The sequence below is a fragment of the Carcharhinus amblyrhynchos genome, chromosome 9, assembly GCF_965287045.1.
Source record: "Carcharhinus amblyrhynchos chromosome 9, sCarAmb.v2.hapA, whole genome shotgun sequence".
Taxonomy (NCBI): domain Eukaryota; kingdom Metazoa; phylum Chordata; class Chondrichthyes; order Carcharhiniformes; family Carcharhinidae; genus Carcharhinus; species Carcharhinus amblyrhynchos.
In genome coordinates, this window is record NC_137332.1 from 55,229,535 (window position 1) to 55,250,104 (window position 20,570).

The 20,570-nt window shown below is 39.8% G+C and overlaps 1 protein-coding gene across 3 annotated transcripts in view; it reads right to left on the reverse strand.

Annotated features, from left to right (window-relative positions):
- Positions 1-18,246, reverse strand: part of smg7 (SMG7 nonsense mediated mRNA decay factor) — a 137,989-nt gene extending 119,743 nt beyond the window's left edge. For 2 of the 3 annotated variants that reach the window (XM_080195709.1, XM_080195708.1), the window contains exon 1: positions 17,885-18,246. In XM_080195709.1, coding sequence (XP_080051835.1) covers positions 17,885-17,913 — 29 coding nt within the window. In that variant the 5' untranslated portion in view covers positions 17,914-18,246. The remainder of the gene's footprint in view (positions 1-17,884) is intronic. The other variant, XM_080195710.1, reaches the window with a different exon arrangement.
- Positions 18,247-20,570: the final 2,324 nt, after the last annotated feature.

The following is a 20,570-nucleotide window of genomic DNA, read 5'->3' on the forward strand; positions in this document are numbered from 1 at the left end:
ACTATAAATTTTGACAGTTGAATATGCAAAGTAATTGAATAAGTTCCATTGTATCTACATTCATATCTGAATGAAGTAGACATACATCTTAATTGTTTTTGCCCCAGAATAAACTTAGAACTGAGATGAAGAGAAATTTCTTTACCCAAAGGGTCATGAACCTTTGGAATGTTGTACCCCAGAAGGTTGTGGAGACTTCACCACAGAATATACTTCAGGTTGAAACCTACAGATTTTTAGCCTCTCAGGGAATCAAGGCATAAGACGAGTAAGTGGAAAAGAAAAGTTGAGGTTGATGATCAGCCACAGTAGCACTGAAAAGCCAAGCAGGCTCACCATAGGGTCTATTCCTTCTTCTGTTATGTTCTTATAATTGCCAATTTTATAAGCTCATACAAGAAACTACTGGATAAACAACTAACCAAAATCAATGCTAACTTATTTTGGGGCAAAAACAATTAAGATATATGGCCACTTCATTCAGATATGAATGTAGATATAATGGAACTTATTCAATTACTTTGTATATTCAACTGTCAAAATTTATAGCACACAATTGTTGTACATTAAGAGGACAAGAAACCTAACAGTTATGGAACCTAACTGGCATCCAGATGTCATGAATTCAAATTCCCCCAATGGAAACTTATAAATTGAATTTAAAGGTTTGGTAATATGATCAAGCATTGGAGAAAAAAAAATCACACATCCTCAGTAAAAATCTACCTGGTTCACTAGTGTAGTTAAAAAAAAATGAGAGCTGGTTACATGCAATATCAATTCCATACTATGTAAATGACTTCGATGCAATCAGACCACATGTGATGTGCAATAAATATTGGTTGATTAGTGTTGCCCAGAACAAAATCAACTCAAAGACATGGGCAAGTAAAACTAAAATAAAAATCCTGATAGCTCTGCAATTTAAAAGCAGAAAAGCTCAATTAGTCTCTGATCCAGCCCCAGTTAGGAGATCCTACAATAAAAAGTTTACCTTCAATTTTTAATTGTTGAAACAAAAAAAAAGTGAGTCTCATTTTAGCAAATAATTTTTTGCAAATTTAAATAACACATTTTAAAAAATATACACAACTGCCTTCTTCTAACCCATGTGAATGATTGTAGAGAATAAATACATGAATTTTGTACAGGAAAGGTAAGATGCAAAGGTTTAACTTTCTATTCATTCACCTAGGATTTAAGAATCTACTAGAATCATCTAGGAGGTGATTCTACTAAATCTTAGAGTAGAATTTAAGACTATCAATTGTTGCAGGTTAATACACAATTAAAGTGGGTAAGCAGGATTTGTGGTGGATTTGGAAAGTACAGGGTGTGAACTGTATATAGCTGAAGTTGTCAGACAACCAGTTCTGAATTTAAATGAAACAAAGGGTAGATGAGTTCATGTGAGTTATCTTTCAAATTTTCCTAGCAATGGTAGATAAGGCTGAAAATATTGCACCTGAAAATTGTTCAACTGGCTAACTAATTGATGATAGAATTTATTCAAAAAAAAACTGCAAGCCCATCCTAGCTCATTTATTTTGTTCTCCATTACAGCATCCAACTGTCTCTTCAATGAATGAGGATGTTGTTTCCATTACTGCTAACACTAACCCAGTATAATCATTCTTCACAAAGAACTTCCTGATATTCGTAGTAATTTGGTAACAAAAATACTATCAGGTGCAATGATCGATTCCAGAATCAAGTCGAAGACAACCACAATTATTCCACACCACTGTTACAGAAAGTGAAAATCTGAGTCAACAACAACCATTTAAAAGTTAAGCTGGCAATACTGATAAATTTGGTCAGAATTTGAGTTTAACCAACAAAGCTGCCACATGGCAGTGTGAAAGATCTAGATTATCTGGGAATTATAAGTGAGCATCCCATGTGGAGGCTCCTGTATAGTACCATCTTGTAAAAGGGGAAGGGAAACATTTGGTGGGGAAAAAAATCCACTTGTGTAGTTTACAGCCCTTGCTGTTGAGAGGATAGAACAGCAAGGCATCTACTCTTGCAAAAACAGGGAAACAACCCACTCTACAGCCAGAACTCTATCATCTTGCCAGCCACTGAATCAGTGCAGGCGAGGGTCCAACAACAGAAATCTCCATTGACCTCGGGCAGGAATTTCATGTATCGCCTGAGCAAGGCTGTAAAATCCCACCCCACGTGACAGAAGTGTTTGGAGGCAGGCATGTTAATGAGGAATAATTTACAAGAAATAAGTTTTAAAAACAGAACTGAAGGAAGTGTTTGACCAAAAATTGGCTTGGTTCAATTGTAAACACATTTCCTTCCTGGGTCAGAAGATCATGAATTTAATTTCAACTTCAATACTGAAAAAATGCTATCTTATGGGTGAAACAATCAATATCATGTCTGCATTCTCCTGCAATTCAGGTGGGCACTAAAGTTGCACTGCACTGATAAGAATACAGAGTTCTCCCAAAAATCTGCTAATACAAATCAATCCCAAAGTAAATGAACTGGTCATTCATCCCAATCATAATACTTCAAGTAATAGGAGATGTTTTCAGGTGTTTTATAAACACAAGGCTCTGGCTTGGAATCAGAATCATGCAGTGTTGAAACCAAATCCTGGACTGTACGTAATCAGTAGTTTGTTAGAAAATAGTACAACAATCTAATTAAATATCCAGTCAGCATGTTGCAGAACAAAAGCTTCAGGTGTTGCAATTTTCTTTCCCAGTATCATACTGGATTTCATACTTGGTTGGAATAACTCATTATACCCTTCTTCAGTTGACTAATATTATAATGCTAAACCAATGTCTGCATACTAAGATATTTCATCAGACTGGTGAGGCTATAGGAACTTTAGTTCCTATTTCAAAAAGGAGTAGGGGAGTTATCTTGCACCCCAGCCAAAATTTAACTCCTCAGTTAATATAAAAACAGATTATCTAGTCTTTATTACATTGCTGTTTGTGGGAGCTGCTACTGCTGAATGGTTGCTGCCTTTCCTGCAGTACGGTGACCACACTTCACAATACTTCATTGGTTCCGAGGTGCTTTGAGTGTCCTAACATCACAAAACGTAGTCTATAAATGTTACTATTCCTCTTACAGGAATTGATGTGCCTCAAAAGGGTGTAACACTTGTAAGAAAGGCTGACTAGGTAAGTTAAAAATATATTGCAATGTGCTATGGCTAACTCCAACCACTAAGATATTACATACAATCCCTATAGTGCAATAGAGCCCATTCAGCCCATCAAGTTTGCACCGACCAGAATCCCACTCAGGCCCGAAGTCCATAACCCCACATATTCATTCTGCTACTCCTCTAATGCTAAGGGCCAAGCAACCTAACCTGCACATCTTTGGGCTGGAGGAGGAAACTGGAGCACTTGCAAAAAAAAACCAAGCAGACAAGGGGAGAATGTGCAAACTCCACAGACAGACAGTGACCCAAGCCAGGAATCTAACCTGGGTCCCTGGCACTGTGATGCAGCAGTGCTAAAAAACTATGAATTCAAATTTCACCATTTGCCATGGTGGGTCGCCAGAGCATTATCCTGGGGTCTCTGGATTACTAGTTGTGCCACTGCCTCCCCATTTTTGTATACAATGTATTTTATCAGTAATACATTTAACATATTTTCAAATATGCATTTACACCTTCAGAATTTTCCCATCACTAACAATGCTACAATAGTATACATTCTAAAAAAGCTGCAGACATGGAAAATCCCTTTCTGCCTCTGGTCAGCTGTTCTCATCTCAAATGACTCAAATCGATCTATTCTCCACATGACTAGATATCAACAGCCTATCAATACACAATAATGAGGACATTACAAGTTCTATCCTCTTCTGACATACAAACTTGCAGAACAGAAAGAAACAATTGATAACAAGCAGCAGCAGAGAGCCTAGTTGATTTTACTGATAGAAAACTTAAGATTAATTAAAGCCAATCCCAATGTCACCGCAGTTATTCTGGTCACGATCAGAGCAGCTCATCACAAACCAGGAATTGAATCAAGATACTTCTTAGTTTATAAACTTAGTTTAGTTCTGCTTACACAAGGAACAAACTTGCATTCATGACATCAGGATACCCCAAAGCACTTTACATCTATGAAAGATATTCAAGTATAGTCACCATTTCAAAAAAACAGCAGTAAAATTGCAGACAAGCTCCATGAGCACAGCAATTTGTTTACAGCGTTAGTTGACGGAGAAATAATGGCAGAATATCAGGAGAGCTTTCCTGCCATTTTTGAATGGTGCTAGGAGTTATTTCACACCCTGATGTAGAGATGGCAGCATTGGACTGGGGTAAACACAGTAAGAAGTCTCACAACACCAGGTTAGAGTCCAACCAGATTATTTGATAGTAATCTCACAAGCTTTCGGAAACGGCGTTCCTTTGTCAGATGTGTGGAAGGTTCTGATCAGAGAAGGGCATATAAAGTCACACACAGGTTACAGAATGCTGATTAGAATGCAAGTCTTTACAGCTAACCTGCTATTCAAGTCTTAAAGATGCAGACAATGTGAGGGGAGATAGCATTAGCATAGGTTAAAGGCATGTGTATTGTCTCCAGACAGGGCAGTAAGTGAGATTTTGCAAGGCCAGACAAGTCACGGGGGTTACAGATCCTGGTTGACATAAACCCAAGATCCCGGTTGAGGCCATGCTCACGTGCAGAACTTGGCTATCAGTCTCTGCTCAGCGACTGAGCTGTCGTGTGTCGTGAAGGCTGCCTTGGAGAACGCTTACCTGAAGATCAGAGACCGAATCCCCACGACCGCTGAAGTCCACTCACATTGTCTGCATCTTTAAGACTTGAATAGCAGGTTAGCTGTAAAGACTTGCATTCTAATCAGCATTCTGTAAACTGTGACTTTATATACCCTTCTCTGATCAGAACCTTCCAGACACCTGACGAAGGAACACCGTTTCTGAAAGCTTGGAGATTGCTATCAAATAAACAGGTTGGACTCTAATGTGGTGTTGAGACTACTTACTTATTTTATATCCACCAGAGAAGGCAGACAGTTCCTCGATTTAGCTGAAAAGCTGCGCATCTGACAGTACAGCACTCCCTCAGCACTGCACTGTTGAATCAGCCTAGTGTTCAAGTCCCTGCAGTGGAACTAAAATCCACAACCTGATTCAGAGGCAAAGAGCATGACCATGGAGTAAAGACATCAATGCCTTTAGCAAGATGTTGTAGGACGATTAGCTAAGGCATCAGGCAAACATCGAGTTCTTCAAAAAGTACCAACAGGGCCTTATATATGCATCTGAATATGCAGACCGGCTCCTAAAAAAGAGACGCCTGAGTTCTAAATTACCCAAGGTAAAGTGAGACTTGACAGCATTTCAGGATCTTACATAACTCATGAATCAGTTTAAAGTGTCAATCACCAACATTGTTGAACAGCTGATTAATTCTCTGGCAGTGCTAGGTTTGGAATAAGGTCTAACCTAAACAGTAGTGAGATTGCAACCTTCTGATCTAGATCTCCATGCACTGTATGTAATACAATCAATACTGAGAGCACAGAACAAATTGGTAAGTACAACCAAACAGGCATTAATCACTGCATGAGGTGCTCCTTCAGTAAAACTTTAAGAGGTATTAAATTTTAATTATTTTATAGGATGTGGTGTGCTGCTTTTTTCTAAAAAACTGCTGCAGTCCCTCAAGTGTAGGCACATGCACAGGGGTTTTTGACTCAGCAGTGAGACAGTTTCAAGTCAGGATGGTGTGGGGCTTCGAGGAAACTTGCAGGCAGTAACATCCCCATGCATCTATTACCCTTGATCTTTTGGGTGGTAGAGGTAACAATTTTGTCATAGGAAGTCTGGCGAGTTGTGGCTATTGCACTTTAGCGGATGCAGTCTTATAGGGAAATGCTACGCAAAAGCCAACTCCAAATACAAGAACTGCCCACTGATTTCCATGATATAATGCTCATCTTCACAAAAGCAGTATTTCAGGAAATATCCTTGCGTCTTGACTTACAACCAAGAATGTCTCAGTCTAGGTACGATTGAAAGAATCCCACATTTTTTGACTGCACCTGGAATAAAAGGATCATTCTAGAAGTGTCAGGATAAGTTGCTTGGGAATCATTCTAGACAAGTTACTTCGATAGATCTGTCCACAACAATGAGAGAGGAGTGTTCTTCCAGGTGTTGAAGATCTTCTGCTGCTACAATAATTTGCCTGAAATTTAAACACTTGTACCCTTGCCCTCAGAAACAGATTTGGCCTCTGGAACAAATTCCATTGTAACAGAATTTGGTGAAAATGCAATAGACTTTTTCAGAATTCCTACTGCAGTTAATGACTGTCCATTCTTGAACATCATGCTTTGTGTCCCCTCATCAGCTTCAAAAATGGAACCAGTTGGTACATTGGTGAGGATGAGAGCAAAGAAAAACTGTCCTTAATACCCCAGTATATGTAAAAAAAAGTTTTGCAAAGTTAATGCAACACTGAACGGAAATACAGGGGATGTGGAACATTCAGATCAATCTCTAAAATGGGACAAGTCCACATTTATGATTGAAGGTCATAAGTAGATATAGTACTAGTTTGCACTGTCAAGTACTTACCAATTTTATAAATAATACACTACAAATAAAACATGGGTAAGGAAAGCTAATTAAGTCACTGCTGCTTAGGTCACCAAATGTTCTCAGAAAGTTGAGTGGAGAAACACAAGTTTTTATTTTTGGTAATGTGTACACCAACATACAATACAAATACAATTTACAAGGTAAATTTTGGAGCACATATTTTAAAAAATCTAATTCATTACAAACCACAGGGTTTGACTCAAACTGCAGATTTCTCTACCTTCACCATTCCTGATTATTCACTTTATATCACAGGAATAGACTGCAAAAAGTTTTTTTTTAAATCAGCACTTTCAAATGTCAAAATATTGAAAGACAAGATATCAATTTAAAAGTGGAAAAGCACCCCAAGATGGTTCAGAGAAGCGCAAAGTTGACAGTTAACTGCTGTCATTGCCGGCAAAATTCCATCTACATATGTTGAATGCGTAACAAATCCATTGGGCATGGGGTAGATTCGTAACATCAATTCAAACAAGGAGATAAAGGAGTTTTGTCAAACAGAGGGAGCTTTAGGCCAGGAACTCCAAAAAAAGAGGTTTAATGACAGATTGCACAGCCATTAAAATCATGGAAGAGCATGGAGACAAGAGTTTCAGGTAAGTGTACAGCTGGAGGAGGTTGCAAGAATAGGGGAAGCAAGATCAGAGAGAACACCATGCTGAGAAATTTAAAATCAGCCTTCACTGAGGTGCTCACTGGTGAAGATATGAGCTCAGTAGCTCAGGATCAGAGATGACACCAATGATGCAAATAGTATGATTCAGACAAACACTGGAGAGGGTGGAAATCAATGGCAGAGGAAGTGAAAAACATGCAGAGAACGGCTTCAGTCTTCCCAACTGGAGAAAAACTGATTCATATCCGGGATTAGATTTTAGACAAACAGGCTGACAGCAGAGAGACGAGGGGGGGGATGCTGGTGAGTTGGAGATGGGAGTCATCAGCATGCATGCGGTACCTAATGTGATAAATGGTGTCATCAAGGCTGCAGGAATGAAACTGAGCTAGGGATAAATGTATAACATTAGATTTGACTGGAGCGGGTTTATGGGAAGGCAATGGCCTAATGATATTATCACCAAACTATTAATCCAGAAACTCAGCTAATGTTCATTTCCTGTTATGGTAGACAGTGGAATTTGAATTCAACAAAAAAAATCTGAATTAAGAATCTACTGATGACCACAAAACCACTGCTGATTGTCAGAAAAACCCATCTGCTTCACTACTGCCTTTTCAGGAAGGAAATCTGCCATCCTTACCTGATCTGGTCTACAGGAGACTCCAGAGTCACAGCAATGTGGTTAACTCTGAACTGCCCTTCGAGGGCAACTAGGGATGGGCAATAAATCTGGCCAGCCAGCAATGCCCACGTCCCACAAAAGAATTTTTAAAAGGCAGCCTAATGGTGCATGAAATTAACAGAGTTCAACTTTGTGTTTGTGTTTGAGTAGGAGAAACATGAAAGAACTGAAAGATTCTAGGTTTAGGTATGGCCAAATAGGATATAACAAAAACTATCCACAGTACACCAAGCAAATCTGTTAATGAGTGTGTCAGAAGATCAGTGGGAGTTCAAAAAAGAAATTTAGTGCAATACAGAACTAGTTCATACCACTAAGGAACAAGAGCTCGGAGTGCCATAAAATCCAACCAAGGAAAACGAAAGAGGAAGCGTGAAACGAAATCAGACCGAAATGCAAAATTAAAAAGCACAAGCTCTGACAAACAGAAAAAAAACAAGGAACATTCAGGGATATAAACAGATATAACTGGGAATAAGGATATCAAAATCAGACAGTCAAGAACAATGTGGCCTCCTGAAAATCGACAACAGCAGTGAAAATAAGGAAATGGCAGACAAAATGACAGCAAGCCAAACATCCCAAGGAAACTAATATATAATGAGGAACTGAAACTCACCAAAATAAACAAAAGCAACATAACAGCAATGAACAAAATTACAAGAAAGAGTGACAGGCCCCCATGCTCAGGTGGTTTCTAGCCCAGAGATTTGAAGGACATTAATACCTTAAATGTAACCTTCTGAAGTTCTCCAATTTGGGAATCGCTCCTTTGTGAAATCACATGTTGCTTTGCTATTTAAGAAAAGTGGAAGAGGAAAATTCTAGACTATTTAGCCTAACATGACAGGAAATTGCTGGAGCATATCAAGTATAGGATGATTGAATACAAAATTTTCTACTCCTCAGAGAACACCAAAATGGATCAAGTGACTATGTAATAGACATAGGAATGTTAACATATGTTGTATGGACTTCCAGAAGGCATTTGGTAAAGTTTCTCATGAGACATTGTTAGCTAAAGATAAAGCACATGAGATTGGTCAAATGAAAATTAGTTGAGCAACAGGAAACAGATAGCAAGGATAGAAGGGAAAACTCCAACTGGCAGGATGTTACAAGTAGTGCCTGCAAAGACCTGTGTTGGTGATTCAAGAACTTAAACGTTGGAATAGAAAGTTACATATCCAAATTTGCTGATGGCAGCAATGTATGCAGTGCAGATGAAAGTGAAAAATTAAGAAGATTTTGATAGATCAAGTATATATGTAAACCATAGTGCAAGTGCATTTCAATATAGACAAACATGAGGCCATTCAATTGTGGACTTAAATAGCAAACAGTAAAAGATTAGATACAGTAGGTACTTGGAGGTCCATGTACATAAATTAAAATATCATCAACTGGCACAGAAAATCAAGTGAGTGGAATACTGACCTTTGTTTTTAAAGGATTAAAATACAAGAGATTAAATGATGCTTCAGTTATACAAAATTCTGAATGGATGATATCTACACTGCCTTGAGCAGTACCGTGTACCGTGTATCTATCCTTAGGAAGGATAAATTGGTCTTAGAGGGAATGCATCACACACTTACTGGAATGAACATCAAGGGTTAAATTTGAGGAAAAATTAAACTAACTGGGGTTGCTGTCACTCAGTGGGTAGTACTCTCATCCGAGTAACAGGTTTGTGGATTCAAGTCCCCTTTCAGAACTTAAGCACAAAACAAAGAATGACACACTACTGCAGTCCTGAGTAGCTGTTGCATTATTGGAGGTGCAATCTTTAAAATCATTAAACTGAGACCCCACTTGCACTCAAGATGGATATATCACCAGAGTTGTCCCGTGTTCATTCACTATTTATCCCTCAAACATCACAAAACAAAAACTGGTCATCATACTACTGTTTTTGCAATCACTTTTAAGGAAATCAAGTGCTGCGTTTTCTACATTATAACAGAAATTACACTTCAAAATAGTATTTATTGGGGTTGTAAAGTAATTTTAGAATATCCTTGTGAAAGGTGCAACATAGATGCAAGTTGTTCTTTCCTCTACCTTTAAAGTGGTGAATTTAAGGCATTAAGAGGAACCCATCCTATTTCCACTGGTTGCCGAATCTATGAATAGGGGGGTAGCTGAAATTCAGAGCCAGTCCTCTGAGTGAAATTAGGATACACAGCTTCATAGAAAGGGACGCAAAAGCTTATCACTCTGTTTAGGCTTGTACACACCATGCAAGTTGATCTCCCATTTTTCAATAAATACATGTTTAGGGCTGTACACACCTCATCAGTCAGCACATGGGATCAAGCAGGTGATATAGGCCATGTTGCCAGCAAGATATGAAGGAGTTTAAGACGTGCCCACAAAGTAGAAAGCATATGGTAACCAAACAGAAATGGGTCCTCAAATATCAACATTAGTGGGTTCACATTTTATACTCGGTTTTGAAGTCAACCGCTGGGTTCAATTCCAGCTCATGTTTTTATGTTACTCCAATAGCTTCACAGTTAACGGCACAGAAATGGGAACAGAAACCATGGGATAAGGTTCTCCGGCTAAGATAGTAATTGCACAACTGGATCCAAACGGGGACAACACAGAATAGGGACAATCTCAGCATGGATTCAAAATCAACTAAATGGCAGAAAGTAGCTGGCTGATAGTAAGCTGTTGTTTTCCAGACTGGAAAGAACTGTATGTGGTGCTCTGCATGAATCAATATTAGGACCCCTGTTCTTTTTGATAAACACTAATTGCCTGGATTGAGTACATATGCCATAATTTCAAAGTTTGGAGAGATAGCAAGACATTCAAAATTAAGCAAATAATAGCAGACTTCAGAATGACATTGGCACTATTAAATTAGTAGACAAATAGATAAAGTATGAAGACCTTTTGGCAGAAACAATGAGGAGAAGAGAGAGATATCTGGATCTATGTCCACAAAAACGGTTGGACAAACTGAGCATAATAGAATTTGGAGATGCCATTTGGCCAATCGAGTCTGTATCTGAAAACACACTCTACCTAATCCCACTCCCATGCCTCATCTCTGTAATCTTGCACATTCTCCCTTTTCAGATATAATTTTTTTGAGTACCACCAATCCTACCCACAACACTTAAAAGTTTGTAACAGACTCCAACCACCCTCTGGGGGGGAAATTTTATTTTCTTGCATCATATTTACTCCTTTTGCCGATTTTTAATCTCTGCCCTCTAGTTCTTGATGCTCGAATGGGAAGAGAATCATTAAAAAAAGCAACATTACTGCCATATTAAGAGACAGAGCACAGTAGCAGGGATGTTATAAACAGGCCAGGCTTCAATTTGTTGCTAGCATGACATTAAATTAAACAAATAATGATATCTGTGAGACTAGAGTCCAGTATATAAGACAGTCACTGGGGAATTTTATAAAACTTCTTTACTGAGAGAGCAGCCAGAAATTCACTACCACAGGGAGTACAATAAAATTTTCTTATTCGGCATTCCACCAACTGGAATTCTCTATTATCCAGAATTCTGGCAGATCTGCTTTTTGACTGGAGATGTCAAACTCACTAGTAATAGTTATTGACTGTTTCTCAGCCTCTCGTGGTGCTGCAGCACCATCTTCCCTCAGTCACTCACTCGACCGTCCTGCACCTCTCATTTCATCTAAATACCAACATGATCATCCTAGAGCAATTTATACAGCAATGTGGAAAAACTGGCCAAGTAGACCTGCCTACAAAAATCTAATCAAAGTTCTGCTCTAAAGGGCTCTACTTTATCAGAAATGGAAAAAGTTTATAGCATCATTAGATGATGTCCATTTCCCGCAGCTTGCATGCCAACACGTGAACCACTTACAGCAGCTTGCTCTGGACATGCAGGTCTACTTGGGCAGTTTCTTCACATTACTGTGTAGATACTTTAATCAAGGCTAACTAAGAAAGCCACAGTTTTCCACCTTATAATTACTGTTTACAGGTTGCGCCTTCATTACTTGTTTTAGCAGGAAATGACAGCAATTTCTGTATCAAGTCAATTGATAGATTATCTTTACTAAAAAAAAAGTTGTGGATGATGGAAACCTGAGAATATAAAAAACATGTTGGAAATACTAAAGCAGGTCTAACAGCTTATGTGGCTAGAGAATCACAGTTAAAATTTAAGATTGAACACCTGCATGTCAGTTGAATGCCAGAAGAAATATTAAAGTAGATGTCTTCCATATCATGGTAGGATTTCACCAAGTAAGGCCCCCAGGAGCAAAGGGAGTCAACGTGAATACAAGCCAGTTACTGCAGTCATAAGAGGAAGATGGTTATCATCAAGCCATTCATTCCAGCCAGAGTTTCCCAGAGTAGTGTGTTGACTCAAAGATCCTCAGTTGTTTTATCTGCCACTTATCACAAGGTCAGGAACAGCACTGCTCACCCACAATACTATTGTATTCATTCCATCCACAATAAATAGGCAGCCCCGACCTTCAGTGGGATGAGGACAAAAGCTAGACAGACAGACAAGCAGATTAAATTTACACCATTTAAGTGCCAGGAAACAACCATTTTTCAACAAATGAAGGTCTAACCACTTATTTCAACTCCCAGCCATGTGAACTTTAGCCAAGGGCAAAGAGCACCAACATCAGGGAAACATCTATCATCCCTAGTCATTGATATTGCTGATTTGGACCATACACAGCTTCTTCTTTCTTCACTTCTGAATTATAACTGAGTCCAAATCCTGGAAATCTCCATCTAACACCATCATGGAAGCTCCATCATGACATGAGCCACAGGACTTCAAGGAGTAAGCCTAGTATCACCTTTAGAGGTGAAACAGAGATTAACATTAGTTGAAGCCTTGGAAGAAAACTGCTTTAAACAAATTGAAAAGCAGTCACACCTATCTTTTTTCACTTTGCAGAACAAAGTAACATTTGAAGTTGAAAAATTTCCCAAATCTAAAATTATAAACTTTCCAAATGGGTTCAGAGAAAGGAAAGGAAGAATTGGCCAGACCTATCAAAAAAAGGTTTTTCAATTCATTTAAAATGATCTAATGGGGTTAAGCACAACCCATAGAAGACAAGAAATAGGAGCAGGAGTAGGCCATCTAGCCCTTCAAGCCTGCCCCGCCATTCAATATGATGGCTGATCTGAAGTGGATCAGTTCTGCTTTCTCCCCATAACCCTTAATTCCCCTGTCTATCAAAAACCTATCTACCCATGACTTAAATATATTCAGCAAGGTAGCCTCCACCACTTCAATGGGCAGAGATTCACCACCCTTTGAGTGAAGAAATTCCTCCTCAACTCTGATCTAAACTGCACCCCCCGCCCCCCCCCCCCCCCCCCGACTTTTATAAGGCTGTGCCCTCTAGTCCTGCTATCCTTTCTGAGCAGGAAGAATCTCTCTACTTCTACCCTATCCAACCCCTTCATTATCTTATACGTCTCTATAAGATCCCCCTCATCCTTCTAAACTCCAACGAGTACGGACCCAGTCTATTTAGTCTCTCTTCATAGTCCAACCCACTCATCTCCGGTATCAGCCTAGTGAACTTCCTCTGCACACCCGCCAAGGCCAATATATCCTTCTGCAAGTGCAGCGACCAGAACTGCACACAGTACTCCAGCTGCGGCCTCACCAGTACCCTGTACAGTTGCAGCAAGACCTCCCTGCTTTTATATTCTATCCCCCTCACTATAAAAGGTCAACATTCCATTCGTCTTCTTGATCACCTGCTGCACCTGCATACTGGGTTTTTGCGACTTGTGCACAAGGACCCCCAGGTCCCTCTGCACCGTGGCATGCTGCAGCTTTTCACCTTTTAAATAATAATCCCAGTGCTCAATCCTGTCAAATACCTATCTAAAATGTAGTTTTTGCATTATGCCACTGACCTTTTGATGGTTATATGTAAACCAATCACTGGACTACCACCTTGAATAAGTGCAATGCTAATTTTGATTAAAGTATGTAACGTGTACTTCTGAACAAAGTATCCCAAGTCAGTGTATGTGTGTGGACACCACCGTAATACCAATTAGTAAACTTCATCTGCAGAACTGTGCTGCAGAAATCAATCCTCAACTTTATTTGTGCTTTCGGCAGAGGGAGGTGAAAGTAAAAAAGAGTAATTACCTAAGTTGAGCATTCAGAAATAAACAGTAACATTTCCACGCTAAAACAAATCCAAACTATTGCAATAATGCCATATCAAAAGGCTTTAAAAAATAAAAGATTGTTAAAGTTGAAACCCAATATTCACATTGGTTTTAAAAAATGCTGATAATTTCCAACAGATTTTTTCCTGGGTCCCATCAAAAAGTGGTTTGTTACAACCATCATAGACATAAGCATTATAAAGAATACTCATCGGTGCACAAATTTGTTACCTACTGGTCGTTAGCAACGCAAGATTTGACAATCATACAAAATTCAGAAAACACTGAAAAGTGGATACTTAATTTATCAAGCGAGATCTTTCCATAGCATTCAACGTCCCCTACAGATCTACGTGCCCCTAAAGAAAAGCTCTAGAAAAATAAACCAATTTTAAAATATGCCAAGGATATTCCAATATTTTCTTCTTTGCTATTCAAAGGCACGGTGGCACAGTGGTTAGCACTGCTGCCTCTCAGCACTGGGGAGCTAGGTTCAATTTCAGCCTAAAGTTTGCACATTCTCCCATGTCTGCATGGGTTTCCTCCAGTGTTCCAGTTTCACCCCACACTCCAAAGATGTGCAGGTTAGGTTGCCATGCTAAGTTGTCCCTTAGTGTCACGGGGATTAGTAGGATAAACATGTGGGGTTACAGGCATAGGGCCAGGGTGGGATTGTTATTGGTGCAAGCTTGATGGGCTGAATGGCCTCCTTTTGCAGGGTAGGAACTCTATGATTTGAGTGCCTGATTTCCACAAAGGCTATTGCTATGTGCAATGAAATTACTGATCTATCCTTAGTCCTGTAAATTTCACATTATAACCTATGAGCCCATCTAGTTCATTTCATCTGGTACAGCATTAATTACTTGCTAGAATGGAACTACACCTACCCACTGCTCAAAAATATTCTTATCCTCAGCATTGTTCAAAGATGGCTCATTCAGTTCTTTGCAGTCAAAGATTGTCAAGTTAAATAACCTACCCATATCTTTACCAATCATAACATTATTTTCAATACCTGAATTGCAGTGCATCAATTCTTCTGCCGTAAAAGTCCAGCAATTTCACTTAACTACCCCTCACAGTTAGTTTAGAATTTTGTCTTTATCAGTAAATCAAAAGGAATTTTTAATCATCGTACCCAAGTTAAGTGAATTTTGGAAGATAATTAATGCAGACAGGAACAAAAACTCCACTAAGATTCAACTGTGTTAATTCCATACATCATAAAATAGTATGATATAAAAGAACAAGAATTATGCCTAGCTTAAATTCTGGATTTTTAAGACATTTTCCCCACAGAATGTGACTGGAAGGAGGGTTATCTATAATGCTGAGGTTTTAAAAATAGTGCCTATTCAAATGAGTTTTTAAAAGTGTCAAATGCAAGGTGGTTAGTATGCTAATTGTAAATTGTTTCTCCAAGAGGCCAAATAAGCAATTTTAGCTTGGCTGTGTTGTTGGAAGGACAATTCTCAGCACTTTGGTCACTCGATGAAAGATACAAGCTTTTGCCACAATATAAGTTTTTAAGTGCAGAACACGTGCATGCACCAAAGGCAGCAATAAGATTTGAAGAGTTATCATACAAGCAGGCAGAAAAATACTGAAAAAGACAGGGAACTTCATGGAGAGTGGCCTTGTCATAGATACAGTGATTGTGTTTGAGTTAGATGATCAACTGAAGTGGGGGTAATGTCACATCCCCTTTATTTTGTCATAAAGCAAAGAAGTTGCATCAATTGAACTAATTGATTCTGATCCTACCCATTGTTCTTTACATTTCACCTCACTGCAGAATAAAAGCAGTTTACAATTTACATCATATTTTACTTCATTCAGCGTTGACAATTCTGGAGAGAGAGAGAGAGAGATCGAGAAAATATATGTGCAAGTGAGGTTCACACAGCAAGGCAATAATTGTTCTTTTTAGTTATTGTCACACCCTCAAATTATGCTACAGACAAATACACTGCAACACCCTTTAAAAGTATCATGCTCAGACCACTGACACCACAGAGCCCAAGTATCCACAATGTCTGGTAGTATTTTTTAAATATAGGTACGTATACTAGCAAGATATCTGAAAATTTACATGACTTCTGATAAACCTAACAATCCATTAAGATCTCAGCCTTTCATATTAAGCACACAAACCTCGGCACAAGAGTATCAACAGCTACTGGTTCACAGGAAGGCGACTGTCTTTTTGCACACAAAAGCTTTACTTACTGCACTTTCCACAAAAACAAGATGCCCTTAGTTTGACACAAACATAATTGCTTTGTGTCAATGAGCCAAAAAAGTATGAAAATTTGTCTTGGCACTGGAACACCTGGCATTACTCTACCTAGTGCTTCACATGCAGTGGCCTAAGAAAATGTCTTCTGTTAGCATTACATTTTATGGTGCAATTACTGTACATGTACAAAAAACATATTTTAGACATCTGAAGATTGAGTAAAATTCTATGAAATTCAATCCATGAGATGAATATTTTTGTCATAGTCTGTTAACTCATAACTGTAAGCATTACTCGAGTTCCAATAATCAAATACTATTACCCAAATACTGAAACAGAACATTCTACTAATAGTAAATTTTACTGCTGTTAACCTTGGATAGCATGTACACATATTAGGTGTGACTGGATTGCATTGTATTACTGACTAAAAACAGAGTCTTACAAGCATAAAGAGCTAATTATGAAGGTGGTGAGCTGCATACAAGGAATTACTACTGAAACAGGTATATTGACAATTAAAAATCATAATTATCATACGTTCTGATGCATTTTCCAGTTCAATTCTCAGCAACCTTATCTGAAGCCTCCAATAACAATTATCGAATTCCCTATTTCTAGCAGCACAGAAACATGGGAAGTTAGATAATCAAATCCACATCATAGTAGCTCATGGAGCAGTAAACACAAAGAATCGTTGTGCCACCCCCACCAACTTGTCAAAGCATTAAGTGAACTGATTTCCTGTAAAAAAAATCCGAATGAAACTGAAGCACGGATTTGTATTATTCAGATTAGAAAATAAAATCAGTATTACTTCCTCTGCAAACGATGTCAATGTACACTGGTCAAAATATAGGGATCAGACTGACCATTTCAAACAGCAAAAAAGATAGTTTTAAATCCACGTCGTCGACAATATCAAACCACTCTTCAAACAAGGAAATCACTAATCAGAGATTAGTTTCCTGTAGTAATTGAAGGCATATAAGGAACACCACCAGAAGACATTTGCTACTGATATCTGCGAGTTTATATTGTGTGTGTGTGTGTGAGAGAGAGAGATTGGTGGTGCTCTGATGTGTACACACGTGTAGAAAGCTGGAGGGGGTGAGGATTATAACCCAGGACAACAGTCAAACCTCACCTCCAAACTAAGGTGGGGGGGCGGGCGGGTGGAGAAGAGAAGTTCATTATCTGGCAAGGCACTGCGCGCATGTCCTGGCCTGATGCCGGATATAGTGGTTCATTATTTGGCCGGGGGGGGGGGGGTGGTGTGGGGAAAGAGAGGAGTGAGGAAGGAGACGGGGATACTAAGCAACCAAGCGGCTCCAAGACGCTACACGTTCACGCATTGCGGAAACCGACAGCCAGGCCCAGGGCTGGTGCTTACCCCCGAAGGAGATAAATAACAAACCTCGGGTGGCTCTCTCCCTCCTACCACCATGTCTTACCCCATACACACACACCTCCCAGTGCTCCAGGCCGCCATTAAGAGCAGGCCCAGGGCTCCACCAACCTCTCACCGTAAATACTGCGCGCAGAGCGGGTTCATTCTTCCTCGCTAAAGCCTAGCAGCAGCCGCCATGTAATCTCCCGAGTGCTGAACGATCCGGATGGCGTCGGCGAGGAGGAGGAGGAGGAGGTTAAACTCATAGCTCGGGCGCTTGGATAGAGGACGAAAAAAAAACCTTCAAGGGAAGGGAGGGAGGGGGGGAAGGTGAGGTGAGCGGCCGGCTGAGGGAGCAGGCGGTGCGGGGCCTGTGTTGTTTCTGTTGGGCCGTCGCTGCCTCCTCGGAGAGCGCGGCTATCCGCGCGCTGCTTCCCAGGCCACCGTCTGCTGCTCGGCGGAGGATTCACCTGTGTCACCGCCAATACCGTCCCCCCTCCTCCTCCTCCTTCTTCAACCTACTCCGCTCATACACTTCCGGCTGGACGGCCGATGCAACTCCTCTTACCCTTCGGCGGAAACACGCCATCGACCAAACGTTCCCACATCCCAATATTTACAGAACCAACAGCGAGGACAGAAAAGGGACCAAAAGCAGCAAAATGTGGCGTAATTTGTCAAAAGCGAACTCAAATCAAGCATTGCGAGGCCAGGGTACATTTTTTATGTGGGTTCTTAGTGGATCTTAGCGTTGATCTTCCTCAATTTCTAGCCGTAACGTGACAAATACTCTCAGGCTCACCCAGGGTAACATGCTCACTTCTGAGTTAAAAGGTCGTGGGTTCAAGTTTTACTCCAAAAACCGGAACACAAAGGTTGTCAAGTTTGACTCCTTGGTTTCGGCAGAACCATTGACAGTACAGAAGGAGGCCATTCGGCCTGTATTGCCCATGCTTACTCTTTGCAAGAGTAATTCATCTCGAGCCCCAACCCCGTCATTTCCTCGTAGCTCTGCATTTTTTTTCATTTTCAGGTAATGGTCCAGTTCCCTTTTCAGTGCCATAATTGAATTTTTCTCAGTTTCAGGCAATTTTAAATCCTAACCACTTGCTGCACAAAAAGGGATTTTCCTCATGTTGTCATTGATTTTTAAATTTCTGCCCTTTCGTTCTTCCACCAATGGGAGCAGTTTTGCCCCATCTGCTCTGCTCTATGTATTTTTTCATAATTTTTCAAATTTCCATCAAATTTCCCCTCTGCCTTTCCATCTCTAAGGAGAACAGCCCGAGCTTCTCCATTCTCTGCACAGAATTAAAATTACTCACCCCTGAAATCATTCTTGTGAATCCTTTCTACAGCCTCTCTAATGCATTCACATCAGTCCAAAAATGTGACTCCCAGAACTGGGTGCAAGACTTTGGTTGAATCTGAACCAGTGTTTTATATACATTTATTATGACTTGCTTTGTAATTGCTTCTCAGCCTTTCAGTCAAAGCCTTTTGGCTAAGATCAAGCATCAGATCAGGCTCAAGATAAGGCGCAATGCCTTATCTTGTCAGCTTGGATCTTGTTTGTCACTCTTATGAGGACCATGAATTGGATTTAATTGTGTTTTGAATTGGATTTTTGGAGCAACAAAAACAAAACAAAAAGAAAAAGAAACAGATTTGGGTTGCCTGGTCCACTCTGAGCATTGGCTTTGTAATTTTAAGGATGGAATTTTTAAAAAATACTTATCAGCCTTTTAACTAAGATCACAATGGCGTAGTGGTTAGCACTGCTGCCTCACAGTGCCAGGGACCTGGGTTCAATTCTAGCCTCAGGTCACTGTCTGTGTGGAGTTTGCACGTTCTCCCTGTGTCTGCATGGGTTTCCTCCGAGTGCTTCAGTTTCTTCCCACAGTCCAAAGATGTGCGGGTTAGGTTGATTGGCCGTGCATAATTAACCCTAGTGTCAGGGGGATTGGCAGGGTAAATATGTGGGGTTACAGGAATAGGACCTAGGTGGGATTATGGTCAGTGCAGACTCGATGGGCTGAATGGCCTCCTTCTGCACTAGGGATTCTATCAAAATCAATATCAGGTGCATGGCTTTTTCTTGTTAGCTTGGATCTTGTATGTGTCTTGTGGGGAATTCGATACAATTTCAATTTGAATTGGTTTTTGGAGCAAATAAAGGGATAGATTAAGGGTTTGCCCTGTCCACTCTGCTCATTGGTTTTGTAACTTAAAGAATGGAGTAAGATTTAAGTTAAGGGCAGGAGGCTTATAGGAGAAAGGCTTTTTCACCCAGCGGGTGGTGGGAATGTGGAATTCACTGCCTGAAAGAGTGATAAAGGTAGGAACCCTCACAACCTTTGAGAAGTATTTAAATGAGCACTTGAAATGCCATAGCACTAAAGGCTGGAAAATGGGATTAGAATACATAAGTGCTTGATGGCCAGCATGGACATGATGGGCCCAAGGGCCTCTTTCTGTACTGTAATACTCTATGAATCTCTGTTAAAAAAACTATTCTCATATTTATAAAACCCATTATCCCATAGGCTTTATTAATTGTTCTCTCAAACTGTTCTGTTACGTTCATTGATTTTTGCACATATATCCCAAGTCCCAGTACTCCCCTTTAAAATTGTACCCTTTATTTTATATCACCGCTTTATGCTCTTCCTACTAAACCGAATCATTTCACACTTCTCTGCATTAAATTGCATCCATCACTCATCTGCTCATTCCACTAAACTGTCCATGTCCTTTCAAACACTATCATCACGTAGTTCACACTCATTTTCAAGTATTGTATTGTAGTCAAATTTGAAATG